General features: G+C 34.5%; 1 protein-coding gene and 1 pseudogene across 10 annotated transcripts in view; one reads left to right on the top strand and one right to left on the bottom strand.

The window, feature by feature from the left end:
* Dmd (dystrophin, muscular dystrophy) overlaps positions 1–21,215 on the bottom strand; it is a 2,390,387-nt gene that overhangs the window by 1,170,035 nt on the left and 1,199,137 nt on the right. For all 10 annotated transcript variants that reach the window (XM_006527768.3, XM_017318379.2, XM_017318378.1 and 7 more), the window contains one exon: positions 12,604–12,751. In XM_006527768.3, coding sequence (XP_006527831.1) covers positions 12,604–12,751 — 148 coding nt within the window. The remainder of the gene's footprint in view (positions 1–12,603; positions 12,752–21,215) is intronic.
* Positions 16,119–16,872, top strand: Gm19042 (predicted gene, 19042; annotated as a pseudogene).

Genomic DNA, 21,215 nt, shown 5'->3' with positions numbered 1-21,215 from the left:
ATATCAAGACATTCAGAGAAAAAAACAATCTTGCAATTCCAGCTACAAGGAATTCAACTCCGTATACTAGATTCTGAGCAGACATACACATATGTACGCAATTCCACACATAGACACACCACATAAACACGTTTAAAAGTCTAATAGGTTAGTGCTGATGTGATGCTACTGAAATCTATCTGGGAAACAAAAATAAGGATATTGTTATAGACACTTTTATTCTCCCTCCTTCTAGCTATTAGAACTATTGAAACAATTACCCCAAAGAAATTATAATTCCACCCCCTAGGAATCTTATGGTGGGAGAAGGAAAGTCTGATACCCTAGAAACAATCACAGGGGTTATTTTAAGACAGAGGATGAATTTGTCTCTCAAAGAAAGATTTACAACTTGTCAGAGCATCGTCCTGGAGAGACTGGAGACAATGATGGCCAGAGTGTTTAGCTATGATGTGAATAGCACTATTGAAACCTTTTATTCTTGTTAGGTCTCAAGATGAACTAGTGGTAGACTCTGGATGTTTTTACTTTTTATTTTCCTTACTAATGTGGCTACATGAAATTTATTTATTTTTATTGTTTGCTTCACAAATGATTAACTTATGGATGAGAGGTGTCCAAGCCATGCTTATTGGGGTTGCCGGGAAAATGGCTATCACTAACATTGGTAACAGAACCATACATTAAGTTTAATATTTGCAAATGGGGGATATTTTCAGGTGGACACATCACTCATGGCAAAATCCTTCAAATTCCTTCATTCTGACATTGTACAGATGCATTTTTGTGACCATTTTCTGCTGTATTCTTTACAGATTGAGGTAAGATTTCCAACCAAATCATAAAAATCTTTAACCAGAATGTAATATGTGGGTTACCTCTTTGAAAGTAACTCTTAGGTGTTTGAATTTTTTATTATTTTTATTGGATATGTTCTTTCTTTACATTTCAAATGTTATCGCCTTTCCCAGTCCCCTCCCCTCAGAAAACTCCTAGGCCCCCTCTTTCTGCTTCTATGAGGGTGTGCCCCTATACACCTATGCACTCCTGCTTCCCCACCTTCCACCTACACTGAGGCATTAAGCCTTCATGAGATCAAGGGCTTCTTCTTCCATTGATTCCAGACAAGGCCATCCTCTGCTACATATACGGAGACAGGCTGACTCCATGACAGGCTTCAAATTGGCAATTCAGAAGAATAGGACTACATCTCTATTTCCAAGAACTGGCAAGTCCAGGCAGGTCAGTTACTAGAAAAACAAACCAACCAATCAAGGAACAAACAATCCAGGCTTCTAGGTTAAAAGCTTTGAAATGGATGGGTGATCCCATCCCTCAACAGGGGGCAGTAAAAGGAATGATTGATTTTTAAAAAGAACATACTTATAAGTATAAAATCATTAATTATGGAACTTTGAGACAGTGAGGACCCTACCTTAGAGGTAGGAATATGGACATCATAAAAGTGCAAGTTTTATTTCTTCTCTCCATTTTCTGAAAATCTGCCATGTGATGATCTACAAAATGTCCATGATAAGATGATAGTTTTTTCTTTCTTCTTCTTCCAATTCTTTTTTTTCCTTTTTCTTTTTCTTTTTCTTTTTTCTTTTTTTTCTTTTCTTTTTTTTTTTTTTTTTAGATGCTAGTTTTCTTGACTAGTACCATTCCATTGCAAGTACCCTTGATTTTGCAGCCTCAAACTGTGAGCCAATACATTTCTGGACATTATAAATTACCTGCTATCTGTTATAGCAGCATAGAATAACCTAGGATAGTTGCTTATTTCTCTTTTCTGCATAAAATGATAACATTTATTAACAGTATATTCTATAAAACATGATAACGTTGATTAACAGCATATTCTGCATAACATGATAAGGCTGATTAACACAGTATATCATTTAATGAAATTTCAAAAAGACTTTAAAAGAGTTTACTGTACAACATCTCTATTTTTTTAATGAAATTATATTATATGTCATTGTATTGATTGAATTGCCCTGAACATTTCTGTAGGGATAGTCCTGGTTATAAATTTAAATATGTACATTTATACAATGGAGTATTTTTTGTTTTTCATCATAGAAAACATGCTAATTAATGACTATAAGCTTCCATGTTGCAATGCTTATTTTATTTGGCAACTGTGTTTTTTTAAGTTACAGATGTTTCATCAATCCATTACTAGCCAGTAAATATATGCAATTTGTAAATATACAGCAACCATATAGTGTAAAAAAAATAAAAATCTGGAGGAGAAATCTCATAAAAATGTATTATTTAAACTTAGTAGTAAAATGATATCTTCAAATAAATCTGCATTAACAATGATTTATAATACAATGTAAGTCTGTAGGATTAGTTGTAAAGCCCAGATTTGCAGAATTATGCTGGCACATTAAATTTATTCATTTTCACAGCCTGCCGACATTTTAATGTCGGAGTATCAATAAGAACAAATTACCTAAAAACTTTTAATAGGGTATAATAAATTAAGACTAGATGGTAATGCAGGAGCAGCTACAACAGGACAAAATTATGAATCTCACATAATGATCTAACAACACTTAAAGTGTAAAAGCAATATTGGGACTCTGGGATATACGACTGCAGTGGATCCTAATTGTTTCTCCTGTGTCAAAGAGAAATTGCACATCAATCTTAACGTATTTGAAACTTGTTCATTGCATACAAATGGTAATGTTCTGCAGTCTCTCCAAGGGGAACTTCACCTTCTTTATGAAAGCAACCAGGGTAGAAGAGATTATCTGATGACTTTTTATATCCTATTAGACTTCTTAATTTAAAAGCAAGAGAAATTGCCTACGCCAGAAGAGTTTGGAAAAAAAGCAATAGTAAGATTTCTAATAGGCAGGATGCTAGCAAATCACCACAGCAGGCAAACCTTGACTGACCAGGAATCCCCATTAGAATAGACAAGGCTATTTTTTCTATTCACCTTGAGTTTTAAAACCTCATAACATACTACTGGCTTAGTGTGAGACTTGTGTTTACCACCACTGACATAATAAGAGAAGATTCAAACAGAACAAGTGGAACAAGCTTTTGTCATTGTCATTGGATTTAGCATCCCATTATGACTTTTCAGGGACCCGATAGACTTTCAGTAAGAATTGTCAAGGGAAGACTTAACTGTGTGTTCTTCAAAAGTATTCAGCCCATTTCATTCTATTTACATGATTTTCAAGCCTTTGCTAAACAAAACTTTATTATATATTTCAAAAGACTTTATTTTAATCTTTAAAGTATTCAGGAATTTCTGACATAAAAAAATATATGTTTAAGGAAATAGATTTTCTAAAAACCATGATGGTGATTATCTTATTTGTACATATGGCAAAACCTATGGCTATCTCATAAAAAGTGAAATAATTATGGTCCAATAATATTAAAATTTAGAAATCAACCACTTCAAATGATACTATAAATTCAAATTTGAGTTAAATAAGAAAACTTTTATTTCCTATGTTTTTGTTAGTGTGCATTTCAATTTGATTCATGAACATAGACCAATTCTATTCCACTGTATAGCCAACACAAAAATTTTAATTAGAGAAAAGGGGGGATGTCTTTTACCCTAACATTTTATTACTCTGTCCTCTAAAGTATGAGTTAGCAAACATTATATTCCTATAGAGTTCCACATTAACGTTTTGAGGTATAAAAGTCACATGACTTTGAGGGTAACTGCTGATTCAGTCATTCCTTTGTCCCCACCAAGTAGCAGTAGACCATATGTCAATAAACAAATAGTGTGAGATCCCATTAAAATTTTATTAACAAAACGTAGGTTGCTTGGGGTATTTGGCTTCATAACTTTCTCCTTTTATTAATCTCATATTTATATATAAAATATCAAGTTGATAATTTATAATATCACCAAGAAAGTATATGCTGTATTTAAAATTAATTTCATAGCAAGTAATCTGAGTGGTGCCTCAGGTGATATATTTACTCATAAAATGAACTAGCTCAGTATTCTTGATGATATTCAGGATTCCCAGGCAGCATATAAATGTGTTATTTAAACTTCTCTGAAATGTTCCTTAAAACTAGTTTAAGTAAAGTGAAACACCAAACTAAGGAGATAGAATTGAAACAATAAGAGCTACAAATTCATGAAATAAAATCATGTACTAAAAAATAGACATTGATAATGGGACCACAAAACCTAAATGGAAAAAATGACACTGCCTAGAAGTATGTTTGCATTATATATGTGTGTGTGTGTGTGTGTATATACATGCTCAGTAAGTTTTCATTACTCATGTCTTTGAATATTTCCTCTATTAATTTTATCAGGGAACATTAATATGAGTTAGCAGCCAATACAATTCTCTCAATTAGCCTTTTATGATTAACAAGGGTTTTACATTTTATTTACTATGGTGTTTGCAAATAATTCATGTTTCTGGCTACTACAAAGAATTCGGATATGTAGTAGGATGGCTTGCCATTACTATAACTAGACACTTGCTATTCACCTTGATGAATAGCTTACCCTGAACACACTCAATTGTGAATAAGCATCTTCTACTATAATTTGTCAATATTACCATTTTCCAAATTTATATCTATATTAGAACATTTTCTTTCTCTTTGTGTGTTTTGCTCACAAACTACACTTTCCTTGAGCTGTTTTTCACATTACTGGTCATACTACTTCCCCAAGCACTGTGTTCTGAAGTGAGCCTGGAAATTTCAGATATGTGATGTAAAAATATTAGGAATGATTAAGAGCCATGAGACATCACTAGTCGGAAAACAAAGAAACAAAGAAACAAACACGTTTTCTTTGACAAGATCAAATACTCTTTTAGAGTGTCTACATCCTGCACTGCACTGAACCTTACTTAGCATTGATATACTGAAATACAGCAGCTGTGAGTTCTTTAAAGAAAAACAGCTTCTTAATCAATCTCTGTGTTCCTGGTAGCTATCAGTGTATGCTTTGTCCACAGTAGACTCAATTAATATTTCTCTTCAATTAGGACATTCACAGTTTTTTTCAGTGCTGACAACATGGCTCAGTGGTGAAAATAATTTACCGGCAAGCCTCAACAGTTGAGTTAGATTGCAAGGATCAGATGATAGAAGAGAGAACCATTTCCTGTAAGTTCTCTTATGAACTCCGCATGCATGCTGTGGGATGAGACTTCCCATGGATCCTCAAATAAGTAAATGGAGAAAAATTCTAAAATATGGTTCAATGGTTTAGACGATGGGGACATTATATTGTTAAACTGCCAGACTATATGACAATGTCATGGGCATGGATGTAGTTAGAATACTTTAATATGAGATGTTTGCATTTTGGATATGGAGTAAAGGTATTATAGCTGGAAAAAAAAAAGAGGATGCTTTGCCTAAATGATATAGTGTCATGAAACACAATTCTCTAATGCATTTGAGCATTCTAAAAATGTTGGGAATTAAAGGCTTATAAAAGTTGTTTCATATACTGATGCATATTGTTGATGAAGAAAATAAGTTTTCCATTCTAATGTGAAAATATGCATAACATGAATATAAACATATCTCAAATACTATAAAATAATATTAAGTTTTAAAGGGGGCTAATTTAGAGGAAATCAATCTTGTGCATATATTTCTTCATATCTGTGCACAGGGGTGACTGCTTTGTCTTTAAAATTCAGAGTTTTAAGAAAATGTGTATTTAATTAGTTATATTATAGTAGGAATATGCATGAAAGAAATGCACAGAAGCAAACAGAAGTCATCTTGGGACATGGAGACTGGGAAGCTGATATTTGTTAGTATTCACAAAAGAAAGGAAAATTAATAGTAAATTCAGAAAAAAGTATTAAAAAAGGACCACAAGCTGTGTATGTAGAAATGCCTAGAATGTGTTCTTTGTGAATCATTGTTGTTTACACACATGTGCAAAATTATGCACATGATTAAATACAATTTCTGTTTCTCAACACTTCTATGTTGATGTGAAATGTTTGCATTTTTATCAATTTGAGATATGTAATTACTATGCTTCACATTTTTCTCTTACTCTTGATACTTTCATAAGCTGAGAAGGGGAATCCCTTAGGGACAGCTGGGCTTTCCTGCATTTTAAGTAGCTCCTTACTACTGTGGTTATCGTGTTTCCTTTCAATGGTTGTTCTTGGTTCTTTATAATCATAATATATAACAATTTGTCATCTTAAAGATGTCATGCTGGACAACATAACTTTAAAAACAAGCCACTGACATTATCCAATTATTTTAATACACTTATTTATGATAGGCCTATGATTTAAAGCCCATCTCTGAATTTCTGCACTGTGCCAAATTTCCAATAAATCTGTTATTTACAACTTCTGAAAAGATGCATGAGAGCAAAGAAGCTGTAGTAGACTTTCTAAGCAGCAATAAACCTAACGATATTTACATAAGAATGAAGGCTTGTGCCTAGTTATATTGTAACTGGTAATGCCATGTTTGGTTGATATCCCTGGGAGGTCTGCTCCTTTCTAAAGGGAAATTGAGGAGGAGTGGATCTAGGAGACAGGCTAGGTATGAGGGGGTGGGGGTGGGTGTCAGAGAGGAATGGAGTGAGGGCAAACTGTGAAGTCAGGATGTATTGTATGAGAGAAGAAAAAAAAAAGAAAGTGCCTAAATTTTTAACTATATTAAGCCACTGAATTCCCATGCCACTACCAGGTAATAATACTGAAACACTCATTTTGTAATGTATCCCCATCTTATTATACATGGCTGTAAACCTAGAACAAGTGTCTAAACCAAATACCCCAGCAGTGAATTTTCTTGCTAATTTCCTTGTGTTAGTATATGTCCTCTAGCTACAGAAAAGAGGATAGGTTTTGTGACCGCAAAATGAAATCATATGAAATTTTATTACTGCTGGGGAAAAATAAAGGGCAAGCAATGTATGAATTATTCTTAACACCAGGGTCCCAACAAAGGGCAACAGATGGCAGAAATATTTACTCAAGTGATTTTTCCATCAAAGTTTCTATCAGCAGCAAGTCTGTTAAGAAGGCTTCAAACTCACCAGCCAGCTGGTAAAATCAGCAGTGTAAAAACGGACTATATACAAAGCATTCTTGTATCCAATTCAGTCTTTTACACCATATGCCTTAAAAAAAGAGTGTTTCAATCAATCTGTACTAATAGAATACCAGTTAGTTCATATAGAGTGCTTTAAGAGAGCATATGTCTAATTAAATATTAAAGCCCATTCTAGATAGAAATCACATCCACTGAAGCAAAAACAGTCAATGACCTATGCAACTCAATCACCAGCCATCAGGTCTGGACAAGACAATGGATTTTCAGCAGCAGCCTCTGCTATAAGAGAGCTTCATGAGCTGCAAGGGGGGACAGTAGAATAAGACTGAAAACTCTTAAGACACCCCATTAAGAACAAGCATTGTCTCAAACTTTCAAGCGCGAGTTCTTTCTATTCCTTTGTGCCCTTTGAATCTGAAGTCATCAAAACTGGGTCCCTTACAAAATGCTTTCTTCAAACACAGATAGCCAAGGTAGGGTGAAAGGAAAAGCAGCTCAACTGTTCCTTAACACTGATTCAGGCTTCTCTCTGCCTTTTCCAAGTCCAAGACACAAGATCAAACAGAGTAGAATCCTATTCTATATCTATTTGGGTAGTTAGTGGTAGGATGATAGAAGTATTGAAATATGCTACATTTAATACATTTTAGTATAAGCATTTTTCTATTACAATGATTCAAATTTATTATTTAACAAACTACACACTTGTAATTCAATTTCTTTACCCCAATATACATAAACAAACTCCATGTGAATGTAATTGAAATTATCAAACAGCAAACACAATCACATTGCAGCATATACCTGGAAACTCGTTAACACTGAAAATCACACTTTACCTTTAAAAAGAGTTATCAACTTATTTGAATATAGCATATTGATAATTTACTTTTTGTGTGGACTTAATTTCACAATGGATGACTTAAACTCTAAACTTTTATATAAACAATCCCATTGTTTTTTCATTCTTTTTTGTTTGTTTGTTTGGTTGGTTGGTTGGTTTTTTTCGAGACAGGGTTTCTCTGTATAGCCCTGGCTGTCCTGGAACTCACTTTGTAGCCCAGGCTGGCCACGAACTCAGAAATCTGCCTGCCTCTGCCTCCCAAGTGCTGGGATTAAAGGCGTGCGCCACCACGCCCGGCTGTTTTTTCATTCTTAATGGCGAACTCAAATGGAAGTTTTTAAAACTCAAAGCCTCACACATACCCATGGTAATATTCTTTAGAAGGTGTTGTTAATTTTATTAGGGTTCACTAAAAAGCATTATCCCATAAAATCAAACAGGTTGCTATTCCATTAAAAGGAAGAATATTCAGCACTTGCAAATATTTAACCTAATGGTGATTTTTATTCTTCCTCCTGGCAAATGTAAGAATTCAACATCATTCAATAACTTATATTTTAAAAGTTATTTCTTTCCAGTCTAGCCGAAAGAGCCTAGACCTTAACATTAGAGGTTTTCTAGTTTACATATCCTGGACTTTAACCAAGGTAATGGATAATACACTAATTCATACTGCCACCATGTGAGTTATTTCCATAACTTCACGGTATTCAACTTTTATTCTGAAGACCCACACTAGTGTGTCTTCTTGTAACTTAGAAAACTGAAAAGACAGAAGTGTCAGCTATTTCAGGCAAATATGTCTGTATGAATAGGAATTTCCTCAACCCTTTCTCCAAGTACTATAGCATAATAATGTTTAACGGTAAGTTATCCTATGCTCTCAATGTTTGAGAAGAATAAATTAGTAATTTTTTTAATTTTATAAATGTTAGTTAATCACTCATTAATAGTAAAAATTCATAATGAGATTTATAATAAATCCAGATTTTATATTTAATAAAGGAAAACAGGCTTAATTTTTATAGGGTTTGTGATATCACTAACATCTCATTATCTAGAAGACCACTTTCCTAGGTATATATAAATCTCTTCCTCATTTATTTGTAGGTTAAGAAATAGACTAAAATATTTATTGCTTCTCAAATTGAGTAGCAAATGTGTTAAGTATTCACCAATTACAATTAATAAACTACACAGTTAGGAAGCGCGGTTTTCCATATTCTATAGGCATATAACATTGCATGAGACTTGCATGGTTGCATTACTAATATTATCATGGAAAATCTTAAAATTTTTAGTTATATCATTTGGCAATTTGTAATAAAAGGGAGAAAATTTAGCATTGTATTCAAATATAAAATAAAAAAACTAATGTGTATGAAAGGATTTTGAAGTCACTAAACACATGGCAAAGGACTATGATTACAGAGCTAATGGAAACAATTACAGAACTGAATACTAAATTTGTCCACCTTGCTATCTGGCAGATTTCTATACTATAAGAAAAGAAAAGGAAATGTTCAAAACACCAAGTGATTTGATTTCAGAAGATGGGACTCAAAGTCTAAGGGGGTGGTGTTAGTGGGGTGTTAGTTAGATATTAGTAGAAAAGGCAGATTAGTAGAAAAGAGAATAAGACATTGAGGAAGATCTGAAGAAAACTATTTTCCAATGTTCAGGTAGGTCCTAAACAGCTTGTATATGTGAGAAAACTATGAAAGACTAGTAGAAGGAGCTACATTTGTGATCAGATATTTTGCTTTTATTGCAAGCCACTATGGATTTAAAACAAGTCAAAACAACAAAAACAAAAAAACAAAACAAAAAAAAACACCACCACCACCACCACCACCACCACCACCACCACCACCAAGGACAGCAACAACAAACCATCCTTTAAGAGGCATTACAGTAAACAGAAAGACTTTTCCTCAGTAGTAAGGCAAAATTAGCTGGCTAATAACAAATAATTATGTATAAAAGAAAATCTATAAACATAAAGCTATTTCATACTATGTTATCTTGGTCTCAGAAGATAGCTTAAGAAAGTTTATTTCAAAGAGAAATTATTTAGCATTTACCAATTAAAATTTGCAACACCTAACAAAATTTTAAAATTACAAGATATTTAAAGACACATTAAAATAGCGCTCATATTGAGAATAAAATACATTAACTAAATGTAACCAAAATATGCACAGTTTGTTGAGTTCATATCAGAAACTAAGTATTGCTATATCTATATTCTACATCATTATGATAGGAGAGGAAAAACTGATTAAATCTTTGGTATGTATAAAACTACCCAAATTTCACATCTAAAAAATGTCAGTAGCAATATATGCCATTAATAATATACACCAAAAGTGATTAATCAAAGATTAGACACTAAAAATGTCATTAAACACAATAAAATTATATAAAATTATGGCTGGGGTAAGCATCAAAAAGGGGGGGTAGTGGAATAGTAATGACTAATATTACCACCTTAAATGGGATAATATATAATCATTTGCTGGTTTCTTACTTAAAAATAAAGACTGACTCTGGACAGATACAGACACCCATAGCTAAACAGTGGATGGAGATTGGGGACTCTTTTGGAAAAATAGGAGGAAGGTTTATGAGCCCCGGAAGGTATAGGAAGTCCACAGGAAGACCAACAGAGTCAAATAATCTGAACCCTTGGGGCTCTCAGTTGCTGAACTACCAACCATAGAACATATACAGGCTTGACCTAGAACTCTTCACTCATAAGTAGCAGATGTGCAGCTTGGTCTTCATGTGGGTCTCAAACAACTGGAACAGGGGCTATCCCAAAAGCTGTTGCCTGTCATGGGATATGTTCTTCTAGCTGGGCTGCCTTCTCTGGCCTCAGTGTAGCCTCACAGACTTCAAGTGCCAGGGTGAGTAGGGGTCAATACCCAGTGGGAGCCCAGCTACTCAGAGGAGAAGAGGTAGGGGATGGGGAAAGGATTGTGGGAGGGTATGACCTGGAGGGGACAGTTAGTGCGACATAAATTGATTAAGTAAAATAAATAAAAACGGAAACATTTTAAAAATGATGAAAATTATGATACTATTGATATTCAATGATCAATATACAGATGAGAAGTATCCTCAGCATGTATATTAATTGCTTGATCAAAAAGTCACTCCTTTTTATTAATTAATTATTTTAATTACACCCCAAGTGTTGCCATCCCTATCCCTGCCAAGTCCATATTATGGACAGAGAGTCTACCAATTGGAGTACACATAACATAAACAAAGCCCTTATTCCAGAGTTACTCAACCTATTGAAATTATAATGGAGTTATAGTTTTACTTCTATATTGCTTGTTTTTCATTATAATTAATTCACAATGATTTTAAAATGAATAATTATATTTATTTTAACATTGTAAATAGATGAACCATAAATGCTTTTTCAGATATCTTTGAAAATTACCAAAATTTAGATATCTCTTCAAGAATATTTTATATGACAGTATTATATATATATGGATTTCAGGCAGAAATCACATTATGCTTCTTTAATTGAACATTCACTTTGGTGCTATTCAGAATGCATTTTCTATAAGACAGAAGATCATAAATTAATGACTTTTCTTTAATGTATATTAACATTGATGTGTATACAAATTTTATTGCTAAAAGAAGACTAAAGAAAACTATTAAAATACTTTTATGTAGCCTGTAATTTAATATGTGCTTGAATGCTCAATTTCTGAACATAACTTTGCTAGGTGAACACTTGAGAACAAAGAATTGTAAATCTAATATCATATTGAATCTAGAAATTTACAATGTTTAAATTTGTAAATGATCTACCATTTTCTTTGCTTTCTTTCATCTTAATTATTATTTTTGGTTATTAAATGTTGGTCACATTTCAAGCCCATTTGAATGAAAATAGCATCATGAATAATGGAAGACAAAACAACGAAAATATTAAAGACTTCACATAATAAACCATATATCTTAGACCAGATCTATATATTAAATCAACTGAATTATATACTCCACAATTCAATTTATTTTTATCTTCACATTAAAAGACACAAGATGAAATTAAATGATTCCCTGGTTATAATCCATATGTTGCATTTCCATTAACATAAACCAGAAAAAGTCAATAAGTACTAACAATTAACTCGACATTGTTTTGGCCTCTAGTCTGTCTCAGAAGGCATTTTGTCAATAGGATGTACAGAAATATTACTATATCACCACAAATTGTCTTGAGAGAAAGAAACTTGTAATTTTAACATGATGGATATTTGAAGGAACTACATTACTACTAAGTATACCACAGCTTCTCCTTCTGGACTGGTTCCAACATAAGGGAAACACACACACACACATACACAGAGGGCGGGGAGAGACCTAAACCACACTATTTCCTGCTATAAGATGATTTCCTGCATCCCAGATGCAGTGACACTTCACAATTCATCAGATGAACCAATAGTGCCCAGGGAGATGCTCTCATCCTTTCACAAAACAGTCATAGCACAATTTTCAGGCACACTTGTTATGATTTTTATAACATGTTCAGTGAGCAACAATAAAGTCAGGAATTATATATTCCATTCATCCTTTTAGTTGAACTTACAGTAGTAAAATATGTAAAATATTGCTGAAAAAATGAAGCCAGCATGGAAAGGGAAATCTCAAAGTCTTACCTTAAGATACCATTTGTATTTAGCATGTTCCCAGTTTTCAGGATTTTGTGTCTTTTTGAAAAACTGTTCAACTTCATTCAGCCATTGATTAAATACCTTCATATCATAATGAAAGTGTCGCCATTTTTCAACTGATCTGTCGAATCGCCTATAATTTGAAAACATGGATGAAATAAGGTAAGTGGTTTATAGGACACATTTTGTGGACATCACCCATTCTTTTTTTTTCTGACAAAGGTATTACTTTTGTAGTATCTTACATTTGTAGATTTCATTTTCAACTATCAGATATAATATCTAACGTTATACAGAATGTTAATTAAAACAAAATGTATTATTTCCTTTAAAATTAAACATATACATTGATTAAAATGAGTACTAGACAATTACTTAGGATAATTAGCATCTTCTCCCTTGTGATAATTTTAAAAAGTAATTTTTATATTTTAAAACATGTTAAAATTTTAAAAATTATTTGAGAATCATATGTTCAACTTTAAAATACATGCAGATCAAAATAAAATTGTCTTATCAGTTTTATGAGTTTCAACCTTCCTCCTGATTCAGAACTACAGTTAAGATACTAAATATCCACCTGCTTGCAGAATTGCCTCCTACAACACTACCTCATTCCCATGCTGACTCTGACAGACCTTTGTTCTAACCCAGCTTGCTCCTTCCCACAGACTCATGTTCTCTTCTAGTCTACCCCAATTCTTTTATGTCAGTCATCAATATGTAAATACAACTTCTATCATTGAGGTTCAGTGACCATAATTCCTAGGACTCAGGAAGACAATTTTCAATGTCCTTTTTGTACTAAATTATAATATCTACTGTCTCCCCCTCAGCCTGATTGCTGCTGCCACATCCAGTCCATTCACTGGAGACAGGAATTAACAATTTAATATGTAACAAAGTAGATTTCATACCAAAACTAATCAAAAGAAAATGAGAAAGGATGCTGCATACTCATCAAAGTAAAATTCTACAAAGTTGTCATTTCCATTCATACCATCAATGCTCAACACACAAGGACACTTGTCTCAGGGTTTCTATTCCTGCACAAAACATCATGACTAAGAAGCAAGTTGGGGAGGAAAGGGTTTATTCAGCTTATACTTCCACATTGCTGTTCATCAACAAAGGAAATCAGGACTGGAACTCACACATGATAGGAACTTGAAGGCAGAGTGGATGCAGAAGCCATAGAACAATGCTGCTTACTGGCTTGCTTCCCCTGGCTTGCTCAGTTTGCTTTCTTATAGAACCCAGGACTACCAGTCCAGGGATGGCACCACCCACAATGGGCCCTCCCACCCTTAATCACTAATTGAGGAAATGCCTTATAGCTGAATCTCATGTAAGCATTTCCTCAAGTGAGGCTCCTTTCTCTGTGACAACTCTAGCTTATAAAAAGTTGAAACACAAAACCACCCAGTATAGGTGGGATCAGCATGATAGACAAACCCTTATCCAAACTAAGTAAAAGGCAGACAGAACAGGCAAAGTAACAAAATCAGAAACAAAAGGGTATATTGACAACAGACATTGAGGAAATCCAGAGAATCAGGACATACTTTTTCAAAAATGTATTTCACAAAATTAGAAAATCTAAAAGAAATGGATAATTTTCTTGATAGGCACCACTTACCAAAATTAAATCGAGATCAGATAAACAATTTAAATAGATCTATAAATTGTCAGTCATCAAAAGTTTCCCAACTTAAAAAACAAACAAACAAACAAACAAACTCAGGCCATATGGTCCTCGAACAGAATTTTAGCAGATATCCAGAAAAAAAAGAGTTTACACCAATACTCCTCTAATTATTCCAGCAAATAGAAACAGAAGCAACATTGATAAATTAATTTTATGAGGCTACAGTTATCCTGATTAAAAATATACATTAAGGATCAGCAAAAAAGAAAATTACAGAAAAAATTTCCTTATGAACATAGATGCAAAATAACTCAATAAAATACTTGCAAACCAAATCCAGGAGCACATCAAAAAGATCATTCAACATGATTAAGTAAGCTTAAATCCAGGGATGAATGGATTGTTCAACATACACAAATAAGTAAATGTAATTGACCATATTTTTAAACATGAAAGAAAAATAAAACACATGATGGAGAAAAGACCGTTGATAAAATCTAACAAGATTTTATGAAGAGATTAGGGTTACAAAGATCATGCCTAATTATTAGAAGGAAATTTTACAGCAAGCCTGTAATCAACATCAATTTAAGTGAATGGAAAGTTACTTAAAGAAATTCCACTAAAATCTGGAATATGACAATGTTGTTAACTCTGTCCCTACATATTCAATATAGAATTTGATATTTTAGAAAGGAGCAGTAAGACAACTGAAGGATATCAAGGAGCTATGAGATGGAAAGGAAGATATCAAAGCATTGTTATTTGCAGATGATATGATAGTATACATAAGTGACCCTAAATATTCCACCAGGAACTCCTACAGTTGATAAACACTTTCAGCAAAGTGTCTGTATATAATATAAACTAAAAGAAAAAAACAATAACCTTCCTATATTCAAATGGCAGTCTGAGAAAGAATCAGCGGAACAACACCATTCATAATCGTCTCAAATAATATAGTATATCTTGGAGTGACACTAAACAAATAAATGAAAGACCTGTATGACCTAACGTCTTTGAAGAAAGGAATTGAAGAAGATATCAAAAGATGTGAAGATCTCCCATGCTAATGGATATATAAGATTAACTTGATAAAGTAGTTATCCTACCAAAACAATCTACAGATTCAGCCAAATACCCATCAAAATCCCAACACAATTCTTTACAGACCTTGAAAGGACAATTCTCAACTTCATGTCAAAGTCAAATAATAATAATAATAATAAACAATATAAAAACCAGGACAACTAAAACAATTCTGAACAATAAAAGATCTTCTAAAAGTATCAACATTCCTGATTTCAGTTGTTACTACATGGCTATAGTAATAACAGCCACATGATATTGGTTTAGATAGGAACTTGTTGATCAACGGAACCAAACTGAAGACCCAGCTATAAATCCATATGCCTATGGACACTGATTTTTTTAAGTAAAGGAACCAAAAATAGAAAATAGAAAATAAGAAAGCATTTCAACAAATGGTGCTGTTAAAACTGGGTATTAGTATGTAGAAGAATGCAAATAGATTCATATCTATCATTCTGTATGAAATACAATTTATAGTTGATAGAAGACCTGAACATAAAACCAGACACACTGAACCTGATATAAGAGAAATTAGCCTTGAATGCATAAGCATAGAAGACAACTTCTTGAATAGAACACCAATACCATAGAGACTAAGATCAACAATTAAAAAATGGAACCTTTGCGTGTGAAGACAAAGCCCAGTGAGAAGGCAGAAGCTAGAGCAGTAGCCTCTGCTCACAGTCCTGTCCTCTTAGGCAGCAGCTTCCTGCACAGTTTCCTCATTTTTTCTCCTTTCACACAGAAGTCCTGAGCATTCATGGTGGCCTTGGAAGTTCTCTTTGCATCAGCCATTCTGACCATGAGCTGCCCTCAGGACTTCCTCATCTGTTTCCTGCACTATGAAGTGGTGCCAAAGGCTAATATTGCTTGGGCACCAGCGAGCAGCCAAATCCCAGTAGTAAGTGAGAATGACTGCTAGCAACATGGAAGAGCAATATAAGAACTGTCCTCCAGTATGAATCTAAGGATGGAGCCAGGAAAATACTTTTTGAAAGCTGTCTCTGTGGAGAATGGCATGATCATCAATGTGCTGGAACATGATACACAGAAGGGGCCAGATTAGATTCCTAACCTAGATGATTATACTAATGTATAAGATCAAAGTAATTTCCACAGGATCTATAAGAACAGTGAAGAGATTCAGTCTTGGATTAGATCTGAAATTATCACACCTACCTGAGAGCATAGGAGAAGGCTCTTATAAGCAATGTCCATCTGGAGGTCCTATCAGCCACCATCAGAGAGGTAAACCCACTCAAGAATGCCTCACACCATTCTCATACTAACCAGCAGCCCTTTTGGTGTGGTCCACTGAATCCATTTGCTGTCTTGAGAAGATCTAGACCCCCTATTGGTGTCAGCGAGTTGGAATAATTATGGATCCCCTGAGATTTTTGCTTCCCAAATGGGCTTCATCTTGGTGGTGTACCCCCAGGAACTCAATCTGACCCTTTGAAGCCATTAAGACTAGCCCGTCTGAATCTAAGACAGACCACCTTCCTGAACTAGGCAAGGAGTTACAGAGACAAAATTTGGAGCTGTGACGAAAGGATGGACCATCTAGTGATTGCCATATCCAGGGATCCATTCCATAATCAGCTTCCAAACGCTGATACCATTGCATACACTAGCAAGATTTTGCTGAAAGGACCCTGATATAGCTGTTTCTTGTGAGACTATGCCGGGGCCTAGCAAACACAGAAGTGGATGCTCACAGTCAGCTATTGGATGGATCACAGGGACCCCAATGGAGGAGCTAGAGAAAGTACCCAAGGAGCTAAAGGGAACTGCAACTCTATAGGTGGAAAAACAGTATGAATTAACCAGTACCCTGGACCTCTTGTCTCTAGCTGCATATGTATCAAAAGACGGCCTAGTTGGCCATCACTGGAAAGAGAGGCCCATTGGACACACAAACTTTATATGCCCCAGTACAGGGGAACGCCAGGGCCAAAAAGGGGGAGTGGGTGGGTAGAGGAGTGGGGGGGTGGGTATGGGGGACTTTTGGGATAGTATTGGGAAATGTAAATGAGGAAAATACCTAATTAAAAAAAAGAAAAGGAAGATCTTTCCAGAAGGAATTCTAGAAACTCACATTAAAATGTTTAACAACTTAAAAAAATAAGTGGATATTTACTGTTAATTAAGTTATAGTCTGGATATGACCCACAGATCCTGGGAGTTTGGCAAAAAGAAGTACTCTAAAGGGGATGTTCTGTTCTCTATCAGAAGGGCAAATAGACAAGATTTTGCAAGTGAACTAGAGGCAGGTGGGAATGAGAGGGGAAGGACTGAGGTGAAGGAGTGATGGAGCGATACTGTCGGGAGGATACAAGTGGGACTGGAGGACAACTGGACAGCAGTTTAAAAATGTAGTTGAGAGGAATTTACTAGTAATCTATGAGAATGAAACTAGTGACGTGTTCTAGTATTGAAGGAAAGGGAGTATGAGCAGTCCATCTTCTATTGGTAGGACTGGATTATATTTAGTTGTTGACTGGGGACTAGGCAGTTCTAGAGAGATCCTTAAACAATTTGGGCTGATGCTTAGTTAGAGAGACATTCTCTGAAACTAACAGCAGTGTCCCATTGCCAAGGACAATTTCTATACAGCTCATTGAACATAAAGTGGTTGGGCTGTGGGGAATTGGAGACTTCACCCTTACATTCTAGTCTCTTTGAGACAAGAAGGTATTCTTCAAGCTATGAAAGAGAAACATTTTTAACTTGGGGCCCATGTCACAAGAGCAAGCTCATGCCCTGCACTGCCTGGATGGACAGGAACTGGAGAATAGATATCACAGAGATCTAGAGAAGTAGCAAACAAGACTGCCATTATGCCAAGTCAATGAAAATCATTATTAATGATATTCTTCTATGTTCATAGATCTCTTCCTTGCCTAGTCCAGTCATCATCAGAAAGGCTTCCTTTGGCAGCTTATGGCAGCAGGTACAGAGACCCTGAACCATACATTATGCACAGAGGGAGGCTAACTTGTACTTTTAAATCACATTGCTCTCCCGGGAGTTCAAGGAATCATACAGAAGAGGGAGTGGAGAGACAGTAGAAGTCAGACAGGATGGAATACACCGGGAAAACATTCAAGGGCCCATTGAATCAAATAGCAAGGCTCAGATGGGCTAACAGAAACTGAAGCGGCATGTTCATGGCTCTACACCATGTCTTCTGTATATATGTTATGGCTGTTGGCATGGTGTTTTTGTGTGAATCCTAAAAGTGGGAGCTAGGATGCCTATGACAGTTCTGCCTATCCTTGGTATTCTTTTCCTCCTATTGGGTTGCCTTGTATATCCTTGATGCAAGGGCTTGGGCTTTGCCTTATTTTATCCTGTTTTGTTTTGGTTGATTGTTTTCTCTTGTAGGCCTATTCCTTTCTGAAGGGAAATAGAGGGGAATTTGGATCTGGAGGAAAGGAGAGTAAGGAAAGTAAGTAGTAGAGGAAGGTTAATCTATAGTTGGGATATATTGAATAAAAGAAGAATCTATTTTTCAACTAAAAAAAAAAAAAGAAGAAGAAGAAGATGAAGATGAAGCATCCAGAACACCAAATAAAGGGTACCAGAAAAGAAATTCCCCAAGATACAAACTAATCAGAACACTTAACAAGGAGAACAAATGAAGGATATTAAAGCTTCTAAGGAAAAAGAACAAATCAGACATAAAGGCAGACACATTAGAATAACAACGTACTTCTGAAAGTAGTTTCTAAAACACAGAAAGGTCTGGGTGAATGTTTTACAAGCTTGAGAGACCACATATGCTAGCCCAGAGTACTGTAGCCAGCAAAAGTATCAATCACAACAGAAAGAAGCAGAAAACTATTTTAATATAAAATTAGATGTTGGCAGGGTCTATCCACCAATCCAACTCTACAGAAAGCACTTGAAAATGCCTTTGGCAAAATCCATTATTTCATGATAAAAGTCTTGAAGAGATTGGAGATACAAAGGATATAATGCTAAATATAACAAAGACAATTTACAGCAAGCCCACAGGCCACATAAACAAACAAACAACAACAACAACAACAAAACAAAAACAAAAACAAAGAGGAACTCAAAGCACACTAAAGTCATGCACATGACTAAGGACATTTTATCTATAAACCTATTAATTATATTATCAGAAATCTTATGTAGGACAATGGAGGGTCTCAAGTGGGTACACAAATGAGAAGGGAAGAATTCAATTACCCTTATTTGCAGATGATAGGATTATATGAATAAGTGATGCTAAAACTCTCACAAGGCACTCCTGTGAAATTCCTGCCAAATATTTTCAGCAAAGTAGATGGATACAAAATTATCTCACAAAAATCTCTAGCCTTCTACATACAAATGACAAATGCACTGAAAACAAATCAAGGAAATATCACCTTTCAGAACAGCCTCAAATAATATAAATTCTCCTGTGGTAACTCCAACCAAGCAACTGAAGCAATTGCTGATAAAAACTTCTTGTCATTGAAGGAAATTTTTTAAAAAGATATCAGAAGGTGAAAGATGCCCCATGCTCATGGATCATGGACTAAAAAATGAATATCCTACTAAAGTACTCTCTGAATTCAATACAATCAATGCCAAAATTCTAACACAATTCTCCACAGAAACTGAAAGGATACTTTTCAGCTTCATATGGAAACAAGTAAAACTCAGACTAGATCAAACTATCCTGAATAACAAAAGAACTGCTGTGGGTATAACCAACCCTGATTTCAAATTGTACTTCAGAACTATAGTAGTAAAAACAGCAGAGTATTGCCATAAAAACAGATACATTGACCAATAGAATCAAATTGAAAACTCAAACATAAGCCCATTCCCTTACAGACACAGTACTTTTCTTTAAACAAATAAGCCAGAAATACACATTGAAGAAAAGAAAACATTTTCTACAGATAGGGCTAGTCAAGCTAGATTGTTGCATGTAGATGAATAAAAACAAAATTCATATTTATCACCGTGCACAAAACTCAACTTCAAATGGATCAAACACCTCAACAAAAGGCCAATGAAGTTAAATCTAGTAGAGGAGACAGATGGAAATAATAGTTTTGAATTCTCTGACACAAGAGAAGAATTCCTTAACAGCACATTGATATCACAGATTCTAAGATCAAATAATTTAATCAAATGAAATAAAAAAGCATCCGTACGTCAAAGGACACCATCATTTGAGCAAATCAGCAGGCTACAGAATAGGAAAAGACCAATTACACATCTAAAAGATGGTTAATATTTAAAATAATTTTAAAAGAACTAGAAAAGAACATTGGATATAAAAGTAACAAATAGCTCAATTAAAAATGAGCTGGAACTAAACAATTTTCAAAAGCTAAACACAAAAGGCTTATAAACAATTAAATGTTCAACATCCTTAGTCATCAAGGAAATGGGAAAAAAGCACACTATATTAGAGTATCAAAGAAATGCAAATCAAAACTATCTTATATCAATCAAAATGGCCACGATTAATAAAAGAAATGAAAACCCATGCTGTTGAATGTATGAGAAAAGGGAACACTATAAATATCAGTGAGGCAACTCCTCAGGTATGTGGGGATTGATCTGCCTCAAGATCCAGCTATACCTAAGGACTCTACACCCTACCAAAGAGATAATTGTTCATCTGCGCTCATTGCTGCTCAATTCACTATAGCTAGGCATTACAGCCTAGATGTCTTCAACTGATGAATAGATAATAAAAATATGGTATAATCCACAAATGGCATATTATTCAGCTAAAAACAATGAAATTTGTACACAAACAGATAGAACTAAAAAACATTTGAGGTATCATAGACCAAAAACAAACAAACAAACAAAGAAAAAT

Source organism: Mus musculus, chromosome X, assembly GCF_000001635.26.
Source record: "Mus musculus strain C57BL/6J chromosome X, GRCm38.p6 C57BL/6J".
Lineage (NCBI taxonomy): Eukaryota > Metazoa > Chordata > Mammalia > Rodentia > Muridae > Mus > Mus musculus.
This window is presented reverse-complemented; position numbering and strand designations above follow the sequence as displayed.